The sequence below is a fragment of the Piliocolobus tephrosceles genome, chromosome 8 (assembly GCF_002776525.5).
Source record: "Piliocolobus tephrosceles isolate RC106 chromosome 8, ASM277652v3, whole genome shotgun sequence".
In the NCBI taxonomy this organism is placed as follows: Eukaryota; Metazoa; Chordata; class Mammalia; order Primates; family Cercopithecidae; genus Piliocolobus; species Piliocolobus tephrosceles.
In genome coordinates this window covers 84,934,458-84,956,928 of record NC_045441.1, presented here as the reverse complement: position 1 = coordinate 84,956,928, position 22,471 = coordinate 84,934,458, and the positions used below count along the sequence as shown (strand labels likewise).

Below are 22,471 nucleotides of genomic sequence, written 5' to 3'. Positions count from 1 at the left end.
AAATGTAAATCAAAACCACAAGACACCACTTTACACTCATTAGAGGGGCTATAATTTTTTTAAAAGACAGTAACAAGGGCTGTTATATTGTTATTGTAACTAAATGCACAGAGAAATGGAAACTCATATATTGCTGGCAGATATGTAAAAACGGTACAGTTCCTTTGGAAATCAGTTTGACAGTTTTTGAAAATGTTAAACATAGAGTTAACATATGACCCAACAACTCCACTCCTAAAATACTAAGATAATTGAAAGCCTGTTCACACAAAGCTTGTACACAAATGTTTATAGTAGCATTATTTAAATAGACAAAAGGTAGAAACAACCTAAATGTCCATGAACTGATGAATGGACAAACAAAAAGTGGTTTATCCATTCATCAGCTGATGAATCATGTTTAATGCCTGTTGGTAGCACAGAATTTAGAGCCACTTCGCTTCACTCTTTTCCTAGTCTCGTTATTTATTTCAATGGAAACAAAATGTTCCTGTAAAGATGCCTGGATTTTTGGATACAGAAAAAGTTGTGGGACTGAAAAAAAAAAAAAAAAATGAATGGAACAGAGATTTGAGTAAGAAGAAAATAATCTTTTAAAATATTTAAACCAAATGTTCTAAAATTAGATTATCGTGACTGCATAACCCTGTGAATATAGTAAAACCATTGATTTATGGACTTTAAATGGCAGAGCTTTATGGTATGTAAATTATATTTCAACAAAGATGTTAACAAAAGTTTTAAATGTTATATTTTGTTTAGTAAGAAGGCATTTTTTTCTGAGATGTAAAAACATCATAGTTATCTTAACTCTTCCCCTCAGATTTTGGTGGCAACTTTTCATATACAGTAAATATCATCAAAAGCAACCCCAAATCAATGATTAGTACTAAAAAGAGATCTTTTGTATCAAACACTGTTCATTTGCTGTTGGCAGTGGAGTTCATTTTTAATGCTACATTTGCGTCCAGTGTACTTTAATTTGCTTTTGGCTACTTACCAAAATGACCATATTTCTACTGCCCCCCATTAAAAAGAAGAAACATCACAACATTATTTCTTCAACATGTTCATTTTATACACCAGGATGAAATGAGGTTACAGATCTCCGATAGATTAGGGCTATTTACGGTATCTCCTTACTTATTAGGGTCACAAATCTTATCAGGAAGCCAGTTATGCAGATTGAAATATGAACTTCTTAGTCTAGCATTTTAATACTTTTTAATGGTGAAATTTATCTAGACTTATCTATAAAGGCTTTTGCAATTTGTGGTATGCTGAGTAAAAACTACAGAAGAACAAAAATAAAATATTTTTTAATGGCAACTTAAAAAATTATCACCACTTGTACTACTTACAAATTTTCCTCCAGAAAATTATTTTGACTCATAGTCAATTTTTTTTGTTTGTTTGTTTGTTTTTTTTTGTTTTTGTTTTTGTTTTTGAGACGGAGTCTCACTCTGCCGCCCAGGCTGGAGATGCAGTGGCGCCATCTCGGCTCACTGCAAGCTCCGCCTCCCGGGTTCACGCTATTCTCCTGCCTCAGCCTCCCGAGTAGCTGGGACTACAGGCATCTGCCACCGCACCCGGCTAATTTTTTGTATTTTTTTTAGTAGAGACGGGGGTGTCACCATGTTAGCCAGGATGGTCTCGATCTTCTGACCTCATGATCCGCCCACCTCGGCCTCCCAAAGTGCTGGGATTACAGGCGTGAGCCACCACGTCCGGCCGACTCATAGTCAATTTTTAATCTTGGAACAACTTCTTGCTATCAGAAATACTTCCAAGTGTCTAAAACATCTTCCTTACCAGTCAGTATCTCCCATTCCACTCTAAGAAATGCAAACTTGTTCAAATTTAACCTGAATGCAACATAATTTGGAATCTATCATTAAAATATATATCACATGTTTTGAAGCCAAACATAAATTATTTTAAAATACCTGTTTTTTTTTTTTTTTTTTTTTTTGTGATTTGGGGTACATATGCTTATCAGTATAACATATTTTAAAAGATTTTTTTCTACATACTCAAATCTGTGTTCCATTCATTTTTTTCACTCCCATAACATTTTGTTTATCCAAGAATTCAGGAATCTTTACAGAAACATCTTGTTTCCATTGAAATAAACAACAAGAGTAGGAAAAAGAGTGAAGCGAAATGGTTCTAAATTCTATGCACCAACAGGCATTAAACATGCATAAACTTTTAAAGAGATGCCAAAACTCACTAAAAAGGAGAAAAAAAGTACAACGAAGGTTTCTGAGTAGTTTTTAGTTACTCAATTTAAGAACTTTATCTTGTAAGCAAACTTTAACATTATCCAGAGCATCGCACTTATATATGAAAGAAAAAGTTATTTACCACACCTTCAGAAATTACAACTACAAATTCCTCATCCTTTATTTAAAGTCTTTTTGGCTAGATATGTTTCAAAATTCAGAACTTTTCTTAGAATAGTACGTCTGCCATATATTATGCAGCACTTCCACAAAGCTGTACTGTAATCAAACACAATATTTCTGTAGAAAACTTATGAATATTTACACCAAATGAACATTCAGTTACATATAGCCTCAGTTCCGTTCAGGTCAAACTTTACTGCTAAAGGAGTTAGAAATGACAGACAAAGGAATGGGGCCTGTCATGACATGTTAATTTGAAATCTAAATCTTTATGTTTGATAACTAGTTCAGAGTCAGTGTAAATATTTGGTCTTTCCTTCCACAAAAAAAATGAAAGTGCATTTAAAATTAAAAATGAAACAGTATATTTTATTTCAGAAGGTAAAAGCAAAATGAATTAATCTGTGAAACTAGTTAATCACATTATGATCTTCTAGAACTTGGGTAGCTCCACTTTTGTTAAAGATTGCATTTCTTGGCACAACAGTAAAAGACATCGGATAGGCCCCTAAGCTTGTAGGGTAAGCATCCCTGGGGTATTCAAATACCATGGGTAGCAAGGAAGAGCTGCTGAAGGGCAAGGAGACCCGAGATGATGTAGTGTGCTGCGGCATACCTGAGTTGGGCAAACTCTGCCTCCGAAGATGAAAGGAAAGAGCCCAAGTAGGAATCCGTGTGATCACTATTTTTTTGCCAAGACACGGGATGGACAATAAGATTCCTTTACAAAGCACTTGTGTAAGTGTCTGCCTGGTGCTGCAAAAAGCGGCTCACTGGGAATGGGGAGGAGCGTGTGGTAAGCCAGAGCTGGGGCGAGAAGCTGGGTGAAAATGGGTCCTAGCCATCGGTTCCTGCGTCTATCCCAGAAGGTTGGGTACCTTCGTGGGCGGAGCGCGGCCTGCCCAGAGTGCCTTCTATATCCTGGGTCAGGCGCCAAGTTCCCCAGCATCATGCAGGAAGCTGCAGCCCCGCAGAGTTAGGACCGCTCATTTGGCACTCGGGGAGCCTTTCCTAGGCCAGCAGTCCAAAATAGAGCCGGGACCCAAGACGCCCACTAGAGGCAGGGTCGGGTCCCACTTCCGCGCAGGCCCGGCCCGCCCCCGACCTCAGGCACGGAGAGGCACCCTTGCAGCTGTCTGTCCAGTCCCGTTCCCCGGTAAGTGCGGGGCGGGACCCTCGCGACTTTCTGTCCAATCCTGTTCCCCGGCGAATGAGGGGCGGTACCCTAGCGGCTTTCCGTCCAATTCCCGCACCTTTGAGGCCCAAGGGGGCAGCGAGCCGGCGCTGCGGTAGGCTGAGGCTGCGGCAGAGGCGGCAAGGCATCGGCGGTGAGGACGGAGAGGGCCTCTGAAGCAGCACTCACTCCCTTCCCTAATCCTTCAACTCGGGGGCGGGGGAAAGTTAAGTCGTACAGAACAGAGTTAAGTCGTGCAGAACCGCAAAGGTGCCTGGATTTGGCGGGGGAGTAGTGTCATCAAGCATCTCGCCTGCTAGGGTCTGAGGGGTACCCCCAAGGTTGGGCGGCGGGGCTGCTCTGTTGTGGTGCTTGGATTCCTCTCACTTGGCCGCTGGAGTGCAGAGTTGCCCTTGGGTTGGTGGGAGGAGCCTCCGAACTCTCATTGGCCTCTGCTCTTGCTTCCACCCTTTGCCACTCTGGACGAAACTGTTACCCGGCCTCTGAAAAGGTATCCTCTACCCTTTGAACCCGTCTAATGGAAGGTGTACTGTCTGAAACCTAATTAATTGTATAATCATTTACTCCTGCTCTCTAGCAGGTGGACTATTTGCGTGTGTTTGCAGCGATTCACAAAAAAGTTTGTCTTGGGAACTCCCAGCTCCTAGATTGTCTGCATTCCACCTTCTTTCACTGGCTTGTTCATTTCTTTTTCCCTCTTAAATGTTTGTTAAGCTTGTTTCTTTCTTCCCACAGTCACCAACTTAGTTTAGTTCCCTGTGATCCCAAAACAATTGTTGCAGCAGGCTCCTGGCAGTCTTAAGCAGTTCATCTTCTTGGTGTACTGGTATGTGACAATTCCTTCACTTATTGTTCGTGGTTCTTTTCCACTTTCTGTGAATTCATATTTCATTGCCCCCAGAAAGTCCATTCTAATTAAATCTAGCATAATCATTTTCTTAGTGCTATTGGAACTATATTGTGTAATTTAATCTTTGTGGTTGAGAATTCAAGAAAACTCTTCAAGAAAGAATCCGATAATTTATATTTTTAATGTGTACCGGTTGGTGGGTTAAGCACTATAGTGGGTATGAAACTAATACTCTTGCTTCCAGTTTTCTAGAGTCTATTAAGTGGCACAGAGGTAAACAGAATAGCTTATCTTCTCTGTATGGGTGTACTAGTCTTCTATTGTTGCCTTAACCAATTACCACAAATGCAACAATTAAAACAACACAAATGTATTATCTGATAGCTTCTGTAGATGTGAAGTTTGGGTGGGCTTAGCTGAGTTCTTGTCTTAGAATTTCACAAAACAGAAGCAAAGGTTTCTGTAGATATGAGTTCTTTTCTGGAGGCTCTAGGGGAGAATCCACCTCTAGGCTATTTCAGGTTGTTGACAAAATTCACACTGACATCTCCTATCCTTACTGTATGTTAGCGTGAGCCTCTTTCAGTTCTTTAAGGCCAGCTACATCTTCAAAGACACCACAAATCCTTCTCAAGCATTAAAGCAGTCTTACTTGTCTGCCACTGGCCAGAGAAAGCTCTCTGCTCTTATGGACTCAAGTGATTAGATTAGTTCCACTTGGATAATTTCCCTATTTTAAGGTCAGTTCTGTAGAGAATATCACAGTCACAGGAGTAATGATCTCACCATATTCGCAGGTTCTGGGGATTAGCAGGGCTGGAATCTTGGGGGTCATTCATAGTAATTGTGCCTACCACAATATGGTGGTTTCAGGCAGGATTATTTTGTTTTTATAATGTGCTTTCACAGGCATTGAAAACAAATTCTGACTTTATTGAATTGTATTATTAACCACTCTAAGATAAGGAAATTCACTTAAAGTTACTTGCTCTAGGGGCACTTGGCTAGAAAGTGGCAGAGTCTATACTTGGATCCAGATCTACATTTCCATTAGGTCCAAACCCATGTTTATGGATGGTCAAAATTGTGTGCAGCCAAAGTCAATAGACAGCAAGAAGCTAAAGAACTTTGAGTTAATTATTATTTCTCATTTTCAAATTATCTCTTTATATTAGTGGTACAGGCTAAGCTCTTCTCCCTACAAAAGAAAGCCCAAAATACAATGGTGTGACTAAAATAAAAGTTGTTTTTTTTTTCCATACATCTAGAGGTAGGAGTGCAGGACTAGTAGGGAGATTCTGACATCCTCCATACATGACTTCCACAGATGGGGCCACAGTGCTGTTTACTTGGTCACTACCTAGCAGGTAGTGAAAAGGAGGGAAAGCGCAGGGAGAACACATGCATTATTCCTTTTTGGGAGCGTGACCTGGAAGTGACACACACAAAGTCATCACAAAGCCACACTGAGCTTCAAGAGAGGGTGGGAAAGATGTAACTGGGGGCTGTATGCAGGGCTGAATCTCAGGATTCTGTTAAAGCATAGGAAAAAAGGTATTAGCAGAAAACAGTCTCTGCTGTCTCCATGTTTTTGATAGTGTTCAATTCTGTAACCTTATATGAGTGGAATATTTTGTTTAGCGTTGCTATCAGTTTTAAAAAGTAGTTTTTGAAGAATAGGAAATTTGAATTCAATATTAACATTCTTTGATTTCTCAGTTGCTATTTTAATATATAATTATGTTTAATATATTACATTAATATAATATATGATAATTTACAAAGGCTTTGATAAATCTCATTTTTTATTTAGCATTTGTACACTTTATTCACATTTTGGGTTAGATTTCTTTGATAACAATGAATACATGTGTCAATATGTTCAGGATTGCTTTGAAACACTTGAGAGCATTCTGTGTAGGCCTCATACCACCTGTACAATTAAAGCAGCTTGTCATATGGTTTATATATTCTATAATAATCTTTAATTCTATAGTTGGACACTTCCACACCTCTGTACTTTGTGCCCCAAAGTTTTCTGTATCAATGCATAATCCTTTTCTATATATCAAATATTATCTATCCACTAAGATTTACTGCATGTTCCCTCACTTTCTATCATGTTGTTTTATATAGGGGAAAGATTATAGTCTTAAGAGATCTGGGTTTGAGTCTTGCGTTTGACCTTAAGTAAGTTACTACATTTCTGAGTTTTGGTATATTCATATGTAAAATGGCAAACAATGCCACCTTTCAGAGCTAACGTAAAAGTTAGAGAGCTAACACATATTTTCTGTAACGTAAACTGGAGTACCTGGCAAATGCTAGGTGTTCAATAAATGGCAACTAATAAATGGTAATAAATGGTAACTAAGTTCAATAAATGGTAACCAGTCTCATTGATCACTCTTTACTTATAGCACTTTGAGTCTACACATTCTTTTTAAGTTGGTTTTCTCTATCTGACAGGTTTATAAATTTTGTAATAACTGGTACCAAGTCCTAGATATGCTGTGGTCCCTAAATACTGGTTTAGTGAATTGTGAATTGTACCTAGGATACATAAGACTATCTATGAGATTGAAGTTGTGAGGGCTGTCTCTCTTTTCTTTAGTTTTCCTACTGTGATTTTATCATGGAAAATCAATTGGCTAAATTAACTGAAGAACGAACATTTCAGTACCAGGATTCTCTTCCATCACTGCCTGTTCCTTCACTCGAAGAATCATTAAAAAAATACCTTGAATCAGGTATGTTAATAATCTTTTAGTATATTGAAAGCTTATTGAAAGTTTATTGAAAGCTTTTCCATTATAGAGTAGGGCATCCTTAGAAAGCAAGCAGATAGTCTTTAAGTTTTTCTTACATAGGGGTCTAATCTATGTAAAGACTAAGCTGTATCTTTGTGAGGTTGAGCAGACAGCATGACAAAATTTATTATTCTATTGATTTAAAGAAAACAATCCTTAACATTTTAGTGCATGAATATGTCAAAGAATAACGTTAATTGTCTCGAAAACATATATTGTTATGGGTATTGAGACATCTGGACTTTCCACTGTTGTAGGAGTGTGTCATTGTAAGTATCTTTAGGCTGTTTCCTCAACTGTAACTATCTTATGACTGGGTCATGACTGACAAGGAAGGTGCCTTGCTAGTCTCAAGATGGAGCTGAATTTAAAATGGTGTTACTCTGGCTCTCTTGGGCTCCTGCTTCCCCAAGATTTCCGCCTCTACTTATGAGAGAACCCTTAACCTTAAGGGGAGATAAAGGGTGAAGGTTGTCCTTTTGTAACTCCTTCTGGGAGGCAGTGGATGTTGATTGTTGGAACAGGGTCTTCTCATAATAGTGTGCAGTGAGCCTCTTCAGGGAGTCAGGGAGCTCCTTGCTTGCATGATGTCCCAGTTGTTTCTAGAAGGTTAATATACTAGGTTAATAAATAGATAGGTGAAACAGCTGCTAAGCTATTTTATCTTGCAGCCCTATACAATAAGCACAACAGAAATAAAAAGCACAATAACTAATAATAATGAATATTATAATACCAAACATACTGAAAAGAAATGCTTTCCAAGTGCTGGAGAGCTCATGAAACCCTGCTGTTATAGGGTCATAAGACAGGGAATCCATTGCCAAAATACAAGTTTCCAGAGAACTCATGTCCTGGGATAGATTATGGAAGTAATCAGGAACATAATATAATATTCAGTTTTGTTCAAGGCACAAGTTCCTCCCTTGGCTGCAGTTAAAAAATGTATAAGGCCGTATGGTTTTGCAAGGCCACTGGTCTTATTTGGGAAGTTTATTCTGTCAGGAGGGTGATAGCCTGATGAGTGTCATTGAAAGCTGCACCAGTATGTTTTTGCTAGGGCCTTTATTTGTGATTCAATATGTATAACTGCTGCTTGAGGAGAAAATATGGCCATAGGATAAAACCACAAAGAAGCCTGTTTTGTCATCATCTATGATGGGCCTTGACTGGTTTTCAGTTGGTGAGGAAGGAATTTAGATGTATAATGATATGTCATAGAAGGTTTGTGACCCCTAGTACATTGTCCAGTCCAGTTGTAAGATAGGTATAGCCAGTTGTGAGACCCGTGTGCCCATAACCATCCCCACGGAGAAGGATGGACGCCCAATCTTAGAGATTTATTTTGCCATTCTGTCCACATTTGATTAGTTAAGACCAGAGTCTGATTGCATTGTTGGGTGGCAACCACCCCACGTTGTAGGTTTCAGCCTGGAAGTGGCTGGTGTCATGTCTCTCAAGACATAAGAGTGCTTTACCTGTCACCTGAATTTGGGTAGCCATTAATCAACTAAACCCATCAAAAATGGTATAGCCTAAAGTGGGGATGTTATTTAGTTGTCTGCAGAATAATTGAAAAAGGTGTTTTGTTTGTTTGTTTGTTTCAGTAGAGGAAAGGAAGGATAGTGGCTGGTGTCTTTTTGATACATTAGAAAAGGAAAGTATTTATCTATTATAAACCATTTATTGAGGTGGCTTAAATTAGCCTATTTGATATGCCAAGGTAAGCCTGAGGGTGATGAAAGAGATAATTCACGGCATACCCAACAGTTTTTCTGGTTTATAAGGGAGGCCATAGTTTGTGCCAATTCTGTAAACAAATTAGCTCCAATATTATAATAGATCAAGTTTAATATTAAAACCAGTAATTTCATTTTGAGAGTAGTGCTTATCTACTGGATGGATTCTTTTTTTGAAGAGAAGCCATAGGATTCTTTATTGGCTCACAAGAGTATGCTGGAACAGTGGTCACCACGTTGAATGCCTCTGGGACTTTTCGAGGGGCCCGTTTAATTTTGGATGAATGTACCCAAGTGTGTACTCCCTTAAACTTAACTCCACTAGAGGTACTTAGAAGCACTTGATAGGGTCCTTTCCACTTTGGAGAAAGTTGTCTGTAGGAGGTCCTTCTTTCTATGTCTTTATTGCGACTAAGTCTCCTGGTTGAACAGCAGAGTTATGAATATTTATGGATGTGGTTCTGATACATGAATTTTGAACAAACATGCATGTAACATATGACTGTTTAACCCTGCGATGGAGACTTAAGCCTTGCCTGACGTGATCTTAGATCCTATTTATAATTTGGTATTTTATTGCCATAAAGAGTCTGTTTTGTCAATCTTATGATTTCTATTTTAATGCTAAGCTAGTCAGTTATGACTGAATTCCAAGAAGAGGAAAGATATAGCAAAGCATGTCCAATCTCCCTGCTTCCCCTCATGGCCCAAACTAGTTTTTCAGTTGTTTTAATGCCCTTTGGCCAAGAAGAGGGTTCATTTTGTTGGGAAAGGGCTTAGGACTTTTAAAAATTTACTTATTTTAGTTTATAGTCCCCCTTTTTTTTGTCAAGGTATGCCATCAATGGCCAAGCTCTTATTTTGTCCAATATCGATGTCAGGGTGGTGTGCTACCTGCCCTGGGTCCATCATGTCTCTTGGTGGGACCTCTATGGCCAAGGGACTTAAACAAAAGACTTATGGCCAATTAACATTCTAGGCCAGATGGGAATGGAGGTGGGCAGGCACTCATTAACCTTAAAACCCCTTTTAAGCAACATAAGAGCCAAAAGCCAAATGGCAGGGTTACAAAATTTACTTATTTATAAATTCTATCCATTAAGCTATTTTAATCTTGACTTGTAGCAGTTAGCCATATAAAGTACAAGCATTTTGCTCAGCTTTAGAGGCAGTTTGCCTGACCTTGATTTGGAAGGCCTGAATTGATTTTATTCTCCACAACAAGCCCTTACAATCTCATGTGGTAGTCTCTGGGCCTAGAAGGACTAAATAGTTTCAAATTATGGAGGAAAACAAAACATAAGGAATTAATGTTTTAAACAAAAATGTCATAAGCCCCACCTAGTTTTGAGAATGACAGGAAAGGAAGCCCATATGTAGCCAAATACTTAAATTATTTGATATCAAGGCATAGAAAAATTATATTCAGATATAGGCAAAATTATTAAATGAATTTTAATGTTTTGAATACAGGTCTGTCTCCATGTCTCTGTCTGTAGGTCTCATGAAAACAGTTTACTTTGATTGTCCGGGTCTAAAGACAAGGCTTTGATTAGTTTCAGCTTGCTATCAGATACTGGCAGGAGTCAGTACCTTCTTTAGATGAGCTATATGTACCCAGGAGTCAAAGCCCTGTAACTTTAAGGCACAAGGATTAGTTAATAGCACTTGATAAGGACCCTTTTAAGGAACTAGAGGGAGTCCTTTAATGGATTTTTTTTCTTTACTTTTTATTTTTTTTTTTGAAACATGGTCTCATTCTGTCACCCAGGCTGGAGTGCATTGGTGTAATCGTGGCTCACTGCAACCTCCGTCCCCTGGGCTTAAGCAATTCTCCCAACTTAGCATCCTGAGTAGCTGGGATTACAGTCATGCACCACCATGCCCAGCTAACTTTTTGTAGTTTTAGTAGAGATGGGGTTTTACCAAGTTGGCCAGGCTAGTCTCAAACTCCTGACCTCCAGTAATCCACCTGCCCCTGCCTCCCAAAGTGCTGGGATTACAGGTGTGAGCCACTACACTTGGCCCTTTAACTGATTTTTTTCTAGTATATGTAATTATCAGGCTGGAAGTAGTATGTGTTAAGCCGTTTTTGCATTGATATAAAGAAATACCTGAGACTGGGTAATTTATTTTCAAAAAAGAGGTTTAATTGGCTCTCAGTTCTGCAGGGTGTACAGGAAGCATAGTGCTGGCATCTGCTTCTGGAAAGTCCTTGGGAACCTTACAATCATGGCAGGAGGTGAAGCAGGAGCAGGCAGTTCACATGGTGAAAACAGGAGCAAGAAAGAGAGAGTGACAGGGAGGAAGAGTTGCCACACACTTTTAAACAACCAGATATTGTGTGAAATCAGACTGAGGGCTCACTTGTCACCAAGGAGACAGCCCAAGCCATTCATGAGGGCTCTGCTCCCATGATCCAGCCACCTCCCACCAGGCCCCACCTCCAACACTGGTCGTTACATCTCAACATAAGATTTGGAGGGGACATCCAAACTATATTATGGTGATAATGGAGTTCATGGTCTGACTAAAAGCTGTATAAAAAGATTCTACAGTCTTGTAGTAATTAATTTTTATAACTTTTATAAATCCAGCAATAAGACTAAGTCAGAGACTTAATTTAGGATTTTGATTTTGAGGATGTTTATTAAACATGTTAAAAAGCTGAAAACACTTGATCAAAACAGAAGCAGAGGTCATTGTAAAATCATAGTTACTCATTTAGCCAAAGTGATAATGAAAATGCTTTAGAAGCAACATGGAAGGCTACATGATGTAAAAACCTTAACCCTGTTAAATCTTAGTTGTTTTAGCACCAAAAAAACTAATAAAGACAGCATAGAAATTATAAAATCTTGTTTCTTAAGACAGTTACCAAAAAGGCAAAAAAAAAATTCTGCGGTGTGACTACTTTTCCTTATGGAAAGCCCATTTAGATAACCTGGACATCAAACCTGATGAAAAAAGTGCTTGAATTTAACTGGACCCAGGAAGAGTATGTTCAACGTTATGGGTATAGCATAGGATTACCTCACTCTTAGGAACAGCATTAGTTTTTTGATTACATTGAAAATTTAGATATATTTTAAAAAGCCAAAAGTACAGAATCAAGTTATACTAGAGGTAAACATTGCTTTTCTAGACTTTCAAGATAAAATATTTTAGCATTAGGTCATAACAACAGTAAAATTAGAACTGGAGGGAAAAAAAAGCTGATGACAAAGCTGAAGGAAAGAATTCTCTCAGACCTCAAAAAAGCAATAAGCAGTGAGACACAGTAAAAGTTGAACTTCTGGGATATGATTCTGAGACTTTTTAAAAGAAACAGTTTATAAAAGTAAAATTTCTTGTAATATTATTAAGAGCAGATTAATACCTTAAGAAAATCTTGTTTTAACATCAAGGACCAAAATTTAGAAAGACTCATTTATAAATGATTTTCTTTTCACTGTAACCAATTTAATCACATACAAAATTCCTTTCATGAATTCCCCTTCACAAATCTTATCATGACTTACACAAACCATCTGTGACATGCTTGGACTTTCTGACTTGTTCTAAACTTCTGTCTTTCCTAAATAATCAGTCATTTTACTTTAGGACAAAAATTTACCATACAAGATTCTTTTTCATACAAAAGTATTCTCTTCTGTATAATCTTTCTTACCAAAAATACGTTATTATTATTATTATTTTTTTGAGACAGGGCCTCGCTTTCTTGCCCAGGCTAGAGTGCAGTGGCAAATTCACAGCTCATTGCAGCCTTCTTGACATTCCGGGCTCAAGTGATCCTCCCACCTCAGCCTCCCAAGTAGCTGGGATTATAGACATGTACCACCACACGAGGCTAATTTTTGTATTTTTTGTAGAAATGGAGCTTTGCCATCTTGCCCAGGCTGGTCTTGAACTCCTGGCCTCAGCTCTAAGGCAGTGATCTACCTGCCTTAGCCTCCCAACATGCTGGTATTGCAGACATGAACCACTGGGCCCGGCCAAAAATACATTTTTATATTCACAACTTTCTTCACATTTCTCTCTCCCTACTTGTTCCTTTTTACCTTCTTTCATAGGTAAATTTTAAATTAGCTCTAAATTATATAAAATTATTATTATTTTTCAACTGGGAGAATGTTTGCTTCCCTCAGTTGAGAGATGCTGAATTAAATACCCAGAGAATGAAAATCATCAAGACCAGAAAAAATGATAGGTTTAAACTTCAGGGCATGCAAGCACAGGGCGACATCTGTCACTAGTGAGGCACAGACAGCAAATTTACAGCTGATTAAGAAACAGTAGGTACTGGCAAATATGACTCTGAGACTCAAATAGGTTATCCAACTCTGGGTGGGGCCTCTAACCTCAACCTGGGGCATATGAGTATTCCTGTGTCTCCTAGGGCTTAGAAGGCTGAGTATATTGCAAAGTATATTGCAAAAAGGAAAAGGGACAACAAAGGGAAAGGAAGAGACAACAAAGAGCACTCACCTATACATGAATCCAAAAACTTAGGAAGCAAGAAACCTAGAATTGTTTGTCAGATGTTAGCATTTTATAGATAAAATCATTCCACAGTTTTATTTTATTTTATTTTTCTGAGATGAGGTCTCACTGTCACCCAGGCTGGAGTGCAGTGGTGCAGTCACGGGTCACTGCAGCCTTGACCTCCCGGCTCAGGTGATCCTACAACCTCAACCTCCTGAGTAGCTGGGACTGCAGGCAGGTGCCACCATGCCCTGCTAATTTTTGTATCTTTTATAGAGATGGGGTTTCTCCATGTTGCCCAAGCTGCCAAAATTTTAGAAACATGTTTCCCATATTATAAACATTTCTTAATTGGAAATGACCCAGACATCCAGTGAGTCACTCCAGGAAAGCCATGGATCAAAATTTTGGGTAAAGTAGTCTTCATGGAAGTTTGCAGGTTTTTTTTGTTTTTGTTTTTGTTTGTTTGTTTTGCCTTTTCACATTTTGTTTTTCAGTTTCAAATGAGTTTCTAACATGTACCTTTCTTTTGCAGTTCTGGTTGAACTGTACAAGAAAAACAAAATCTCCAGGTAACCTAAACAGCAAGTTTTATTTCAATACTAGTAGTCTAATAATAACAGATTCAAATCAAGCAGAAAAGAAGAGAAAAATAGAGAGCTTTGGAAGACTCTATTTAATTTCATAACTGCAGGGCAAAAGTAACCATCTGAATGCCAACAGGCTGAAACTTCAGACAAGAGAATGGGACTCCACAGGGGCAAGCAGATAAAGATTTCCACAGAGGCAAGCAGATAAAGATTTCTACCTGTTTTAACGTGGGGTGTAAAAGCATCTAAGTCCTGCAATGGTTAAGATATAGCAAGAACAGGCTGGACACAGTTGCTAACATCTGTAATTCCAGTATTTTGGGAGGCCAAAGCAGGCAGATCACCTGAGGTCAGGAGTTCAAGACCAGCCTGGCCAACATGGTGAAATCCCGTCTCTACTAAAAATACAAAAATTAGCTGGGCATGGTGGTGGGCGCCTGTAGTTCTAGCTACTTGGGAGGCTGAGGCAGGAGAATCGCCTGAACCTGGGAGACAGAAGTTGCTGTGAGCCAAAATTGCACCATTGCACTCCAGCCTGGGCGACAGAGCGAGACTCTGTCTCAAAATATATATATGTCAAGAACAAACCTTGTAAGTCCTCAGGTTTCCCATGCTATCCTGAGACATGACAAAACAAACGAAAAGGTGATGGACAAAAGGCAAGTGTGGAAAGTGAATGCAGTAAACCTCTGGGCTGGCCATAGGGGCCACTGTAAGGCTGCAGTAAAGCAAAGGCAGCAGTCTGGGAAATGATGAGAACTGTAGCTTTCCCATATCTGGTAAAGGGGACAAAGTGGATTAGTCCAAAGCATATACTGGCATACATCTTGCAAGGCTACTTTAATTTTTATTATACCCCAGGACTCTCACCCCATTGGTCTGGGACTCTAACCCAAATATTATACCCTTCAGACTCTAACCCCATTGGGCTAGAAATACTATCCTTGATAGGATGCCAAGACAGACCCCACTTATCAGAGGTGGCCAATTAGTGCTGTGCCAGCTGAATTTCCTCAGCATGGGATCTCATCCTGATGTCCCTTTGTAGTCACCAGAAGATGTTACCAGATAAGGGGTCTTGATCCAGACCCTAAGAGGGTGCTTGGATCTCACGCGGGAAGGAATTCAAGGTGAGTTGCAGAGGGCAGTGAGAAGAGACAGCTTATTGAAAGCTACTCCATTGTAGAGGAGGGCATCCTCAGAGGGCAAGCAAAGGAATGCACTATACTTATTTTAAGTTTTTCTTATATAGAGCCCTTATCAATGTAAAGACTAAACTAAGCTACGTCTACATGAGGGTGAGCAGACAACATGACACAATTTATTATTCTATTGATTTAAATAAAACTATCCTTGACATTTTAGTGTGTGAATACATTCAAGCATATCTGTAATTATCTTGAAGACATATATTGTTGTGGGTATTGGAACACCTGGACTTTCTGCTGCTTAGGAGTGTGTCCTTGTAGATATCTATAGGCTGTTCACTCAACTGTAAATATTTTCTGAATGTGGGTCACGACCAGCAAGGAATTGTGCCTTGTTAGTCTGCAGATGGAGCTGAAATTAAAATGGCATTACTCTGGCTCTCCTAAGCTCCTGCTTCCTTAACAACACTGTTAGAAGTTGAAGGTTTAATTACTTCTTCATCTAGACTTGTAATAAAGTATAGGTGACTCTTGAACAATGCAGGGCTGGCAGTGCTGACCCATGTGTATTAGAAAATCCAAGTACAACTTTTGACTCCTTAAGTACTGAACTGCTAATAGCCTACTATTGACCAGAAGCCTTACCAATAACATAAACAGTTGATGAACCGATATTTTTATGTTATATGTATTATTTTCTGTATTATTTAAGTTAAAGCAAATGTTATTAAAAATGATAAGGATAAGTATATTTATTATCTATTAAGTGGAAGTGGATCATCATAAAAGTTTTCATCCTGATGGTTTTCATGTTGAGTATATGGAGGAAGAGGAGGGACTGGTCTTGTTGTCTCAGAGGTGGTAGAGGAGGTGAAAGTAGGGACAGGAGAGGCAAGCACACTCATTTTATTAGGTATAAATGGACCTGTGCAGTTCAAACTCATGTTTTTCGAGTCAACCATGTCCTTAAAATATCCAAAGTTTTTTTTTCTCTCTTTATGTTAATTTTTGCACAGTTTGAAAAGCCAGATAGTGTAAATAGGCTTGTGATGAAAAATGTAGTCCTTTGCCCCATCTCCCTGGCTCCCTCCCAACTTGCTAATCCCACTCTCTCAAGCAAGGATTTCCAAATCTTTTATTTGTTTCTTTTCTGCCACTTTCATGTTGTCAACTCTTAATTTTATTGTTCTGCTCTGATATTTAGTACAGTATTGTGTTTTACATATCCAAGTCTTAAGATTTGTGTAAGTTAGTAATAATACAGGAGAGTTGGTGATACTTGTTCTAAATACCTTAATACATATTTTTCCTTTCTAGTGAAACCATTTGCAAATGAAGAAGAATATAGGAAAACTGAAGAAATAGTTCAAAAATTTCAAAGTGGGATTGGAGAAAAATTGCACCAGAAATTGCTTGAAAGGGCAAAAGGAAAAAGAAATTGGGTATTTGTTGTTACAATTGAATAATTGATGATGTTTAAAGAATGATAAATAAAAAGTGCATAGTTTTTATTTTTAAATTATTGCTGTAAAAATTTTTACAGTTTATTATTGTCATTTTCATAATCCAAAGGAAGGAATAAATCACTTAACTTTGGGAGTTTTCAGTGGGTGGATTCGGGAACTTGTTAAAATGCAGGTTTGCTGGGATAAGTGATTCTGATTCACATGTCTGGAATGAGGCCCAGAGATTCTTGTTTTAACAATCATTTCATGTGGTTTGGCTGCAGGTGATCTGTAGACTATGCTTAAGAAAAACATTTTGTCCAGGTGACTAGCTGGAAAAATCTGAAATTCTAAAATGGACATGTCACATAGGTGGCATAGAAATATTTTAGTAGTACAGTGGAGAAAGAGAATCATTAAAAATCAGAGTGGAGGATGGTTATGTATATTGTATATTTCAGTTAGATAAATTGAGGAAGAAGCTAGTATAATATTTATTGAAGGTCTCAGTAATTTTCCGCAAAATTCTTTAACTTCTTCAGCTCAACCATTTCTGTTATTCTCTTTTATGAATCAGAGGATAAGGTTTTATAATTAAAAAGCATTGCCTTCATCTAGAAATAATTATTGTACCTATCATTTAGTTTTAGAAATAAAAAGCAAGCTGATTTTTTTTTTTTTTTTTTTTTGATGAACCATTGATATCTGTGATGGAATAATAAAATTTCACACTTCCTGATTCCTTTGTTCTCAATTTTGAGCCTTGAGTTATTTTAATTAAAGTGGGGCAAAGGTAAAGAAGTTGTTGTTTTATCTGTGTCTTTTTTGTTTATGTCTCTTTCTGAATTACTAATTATAGTTTATAACATCACTTTCTTCAAAAAATACTCTAGGTAATTTGATAAGATGTACTTACTTATGCATGGAATTCAATTGCATATTGTGAAAGAGAGATACATAGAAAACAGTGTTTGTGAAAAATCTAAATTACTTTGAAGCCTACTGAAAACTTTTATTTATTTCTTTCTTTCACGTATTTATTTTTTGGAGACAGAGTCTCGCTCTGTTGCCCAGGCTTAAGTGCAGTGGTGCAATCTCGGCTCACTGCAACCTCTGCCTCCCGGGTTCAAGCTATTCTCGTGCCTCAGCCTCCTATGTAGCTGTAATTACAGGTGCGCACCACCACACCCAACTGATTTTTGTATTTTTTGTAGAGATGGGGTTTTGCCATGTTGGCCAGGCTGGTCTTAAATTCCTGGCCTCAAGTGATCTGCCTGCCTCCGCCTCCCAAAGTGCTGGAATTACAGGTGTGAGCCACTATGCCCAGCCAGTTTTTATATTTCTGATTTCGTATTTCAGTTTCTGTTTGGAAAAGGAAAATTGTTAATACCTTAATAACTGTTATGATTAGGTAAGGATTTATTGATTATCTATTATGCCCCAAGTACTCTGAAGAAACACCTATGTACTTTCTTGCACACTTGTGACTACAATACAATGATATGTCTGAAGGTATCTTTTGGTGCTTTCTTGCTACTTGTTTTTGATAGTGTAGTTAAACCAAATAATACCTAAGATCCTATAGCTCCCTGCTGAAAAGAAATTATCACAATAACATTTCTCAATATGTATGATGATTTAAAGCAAGAAAACATGTTTTTATTTATTTATTTTTGAGACAGGGTCTTTCTCTGTTACCAAGGCTGGAGTGCAGCGGTACAATCATAGCTCACTGCACCCTTGAACTCCTGGGCTCAGGTGATCCTCCTGCCTCAGCCTCTTGAGTAGCTAAGACTACATGCAGGCCCAGCTAATTAAATTTTTTTTTTTTTTTTTTTTTTTTTTTTTTGTAGAGACAGGGTCTCTCTATGTTGCCTTGGCCTCCCAAAGTGCTGGGATTATAGGTGTCAGTCACCTCACCCAGCCAAAAAACATGTTTTTAAATGTTGAAGAATAATTAAAGACAAATGTAGCTTGCTTTTAAAATTCCCAGTAGTGACACATTCATGTATTATGAAGAACATTAAGATGATGTTCTCAATTTCTTTTAGCTGGAAGAGTGGTGGCTGAATGTTGCCTATCTGGATGTTCGTATACCATCACAATTGAATGTCAACTTTGCGGGTCCTGCAGCTCATTTTGAACACTACTGGCCACCAAAGGAAGGGACTCAGTTGGAAAGAGGAAGTATAATTCTTTGGCATAACTTGAACTACTGGCAGCTATTAAGAAAGTAAGGACACATGTGAATTTAGTAACAGGCTTACCTGAAGTCTCAGGTAGCAAAATGTTGAGAAGCTTAATTTACTTATTTGGGGATGAATACTTCAGTTGTGGCTGGTTTTTAAATTTTATAATGACTTCTTGGTCAAAATCTTTTTTTTTTAATAGAGAAAAAGTGCCTGTTCATAAAGTTGGAAATACTCCTCTAGATATGAATCAATTCCGAATGCTATTTTCTACCTGCAAGGTTCCAGGAATTACTAGAGACTCAATTATGAATTATTTTAGGACCGGTAAGTAATAATTCAGGTATCTTTTTTAGTAAAGGCACTGGAATTTGGGTAGCCTACTATGATGTGATGGAACATACACTTTTGAAGAATATTACTGTTGGGACTTTGACAAAGAAAGGTTTTCTGTGAGCCTTATATTTGAATCATTCTGATTAGTTCAGATGTGATTTATGGCAATGGATTTTCTAAATGTGTCTTACATGGTTCAACACAAACCCGATGCTTATATTCCATTATTTGAAAGTTTAAAGTTTAGTTGAAGAGTAGAATCAGAGTATTAAGAAAATCCTGAAACATATGATCTGGATGCTTCTCTTTCTACCATCATTTTTTATTACCTGAATTGTCTTTTTAAGTGTTTGCTTATATGTACTCATCATGCCGCAGTCTCCCTGTGAGTCTGCTTGTCCCTCCACCTTATATGAGGTAAAAGCCTGGAGTCACTCTTCCTTTTTTTTATTTTTTCATTTTTTTTGAGACAGGGTCTCACTCTGTTGCCCAGGTTGCGATCTCAGCTCACTGCAGCCTCCACCTCTTGGACATAAGTGGTCCTCTTGCCTCAGTCTCACGAGTGGCTGGGACTATAAGCAGGCACTGCTACACCTGGCTAATTGTGTATTTTTTGTAGAGACGGAGTTTCACCATGATGCCCAGGCTGGTCTCAAACTCCTGGGCTCAAGCAGTCTGTCTGCCTCAGCCTCCAGAAGTGCTGAGATTACAGGCATGGGCCACCATGCCTGGCTTGGAGTCACTCTTCTTAGAGACACATGAGTTCAGATTGACTCATCAATTTTTTTTTTAAACTGGCAGTTTAATGGCAGTTTCTGCTTGGTGTCCTAGCTTATCTTGAAGTGGAAAAATCTGCTGTGGTAACTGTTTTTTTCACAGTTTACATTTACTGAAGAGTATAATTATGAATGGATTTTTTCTTACATAAAATGTTACTTAAAAGTAAAATATTTATAGCCAATCATGCTCATAGTATGAGGGATATGAGCTTACTTTCATGTGGAATTCAACTGTTCTTTGTAAACTGGTTTACATGCTTGCGATATTTAATGTCCTCAAGCCCACATATATTCACCTTGATGTTACCAGTGAAACAATTAAAGGATTAGGGAAACTGAGTTATTCATGGTCTGAAGTTTAATGTAAAAGATGAACAAGATAAAATCAATGTAAGAAGAGTAATAGCAAAAAAAAAGAAAATATGCATACCAGTTAAGAACTAATATCAATAGACCTAGTTTTGAATTGTCTTTATCACTTAGTAGGTATATCCTTAGATAAGGTGACTCTTTTGAGTTATAGTTTGTAAAATGGGGATTCATTAATAATGCATCTCTTGACATGTTGGTTGAAGCTGACATGGTTATTATATTTTGGGGCTTACATGTGAAGACATGTAGAGATAGGGATAAAGTGTGAGGTAAACATGAAAAAAAATAAGAATTCATGGCAAATAGTATACAGAGTGTTCAAATAAGATAAGTAACTACATGGCTGTTTCGTATTAGATAGTCAGGGAAGGCCTCTCCAAGGATCTGAATGATAAGATAAACCTGCAGAGTTTTTTGGCTTTCTTTTGTTTAGTTCACTTTTGTTGTTGTTGTTATTTTTTTGTGTGTGTTAAGCGCAGAATGCCCTGGGCAGGAAAAAACTTGGCAGATTCAAAGGGCAGTATGGCTGGAGCAGGGTACACAGGAGGGAGATGGAGGGGCAGATTGGAAAGGTGACTAGAAAGTAGATCATACGGTACTTTATAAACCAAGGTAAGGTGTTTGGTTTGCATTTAAAATGCAGTTTTAGTGAAAGTTGAAGAGGGAAGCCCAGCTGGAAGAGACAAAAGCAGATTGATGAAGTAGTGGTAACATTTGGAAATAATGCTTGCAAGAAAAGTTTTGATGTGCACTGGGAGATCAAAAATAATTTGTTTAAGATTGTGATATTACATCATAGGCATTGATACAGGAGAGGAGGAAAAATAATCTTGCAGAAAGTCATTGAGAAGGTAAAAGGCAAGAGGATCAAGAGCAGAAAGGTGGAGGATTAGTCTTTGACAGGATCAAAGAAGAGAGGCAATAGGAGGGAATGCAGAAAGTGTGAATCTAGAAGCAAACAGATTGGCCAGTTTTGCTGTAGGAAGATAAGGAGGTACTTTGTATTGCTTATGTTTTTAGTGAAATAAAAACTGAGGTCATCAACTGGGATGGAAGATTTGAAGAGAAAGGAGATTTGAAATATTCTTTTTGGAAAGTGGGAAAAATAAACATGCTGTGGAAATAATGGAGTTACTGAACACTGCTGAGTGCCCATTTGAGATGTGTGTTCATGCATTGAAAGTTAGTTGAGATGACGTGTTGTGTTTTTTTCTTCAGCATCAGTGAGGGGCAGGAGGGGCAGGTACAAAGGAAGAGGGGCTGAAAGATTAAAGCTTTTTGCAATGGCGAAATAATTTGGGGCCATTGAATCTATACTGAGTAAAGTGAAAATTGGGCCAGGCATGGTGGCTCATGCCTGTAGTCCCAGCACTTTGGGAGGCCTAGGTGGGCAGATCACCTGAGGTCAGGAGTTTGAGGACAGCCTGGTCAACATGGTGAAACCCCATCTCTACTAAAAATGCAGAAAATTTAGCTGGGCACAGTGGCTCGCACCTGTAGTCCCAGCTACGCGAGAACCTGAGGCAGGAGATTCGCTTGAGCTCATGAGTGGGAAGTTGCAGTGAGCTGAGATCATGCCACTGCACTCCGGCCTGGGCAACAGAGTGAGACTACATCTCAAAAAAATAAAAATTAAAAAAAAAAGAGAGAGAAAATTGAAAAAATGAGTGTTCATAGGATGGGCAGCATTTAAGTCACTGAGATTAGTCTCAATAAGCAGGCTATGATTAGAACTAGTTTTTTATTTTTTGCTTGTCTTTTTTTTTTTTTTTGGTCTGTCACCCAGGGTGGAATGCAGTGGTGCGATTACAGCTCACTGCAACCTCGACCTCCTGGGCTCTAGCAGTCCTCCCACTTCAGCCTCCTGAGTAGCTGGAACCAGGCACATGCCACCACACCTGGCTAATTTTTGTATTTTTTGTGGAGACCGGGTTTTGCCATGTTGCCCAGGCTGGTCTCGAATTCCTGAACTCAAGCAATCTGCCCGCCTCCGCCCCCAAAGTGTTGGGATTACACATGTGAGTCACAGCAACCAGCCTGTTGTTGTTTATTTATTTGTTTTTACCTACCCCCTAAGAGACCATTGAGACTAATTCAGTCATACTTTTCATCCCTCTTTACCACA

The 22,471-nt window shown here is 38.4% G+C and overlaps 1 protein-coding gene across 4 annotated transcripts in view; it reads left to right on the top strand.

The window, feature by feature from the left end:
• The first annotated feature begins 3,520 nt into the window (after positions 1 to 3,520).
• CROT (carnitine O-octanoyltransferase) overlaps positions 3,521 to 22,471 on the top strand; it is a 59,049-nt gene continuing 40,098 nt past the window's right edge. The window contains exons 1-6 of one of the 4 annotated variants that reach the window (XM_023226668.3): positions 3,521 to 3,564; positions 4,339 to 4,429; positions 7,068 to 7,203; positions 16,543 to 16,667; positions 18,722 to 18,903; positions 19,062 to 19,186. In XM_023226668.3, the coding sequence (XP_023082436.1) occupies positions 7,089 to 7,203; positions 16,543 to 16,667; positions 18,722 to 18,903; positions 19,062 to 19,186 (547 nt within the window). In that variant the 5' untranslated portion in view covers positions 3,521 to 3,564; positions 4,339 to 4,429; positions 7,068 to 7,088. Of the gene's footprint in view, positions 3,565 to 3,623; positions 3,737 to 3,862; positions 4,094 to 4,338; positions 4,430 to 7,067; positions 7,204 to 16,542; positions 16,668 to 18,721; positions 18,904 to 19,061; positions 19,187 to 22,471 lie in introns of those variants that run through there. The other 3 variants (XM_023226666.2, XM_023226667.2, XM_023226669.2) reach the window with 3 other exon arrangements.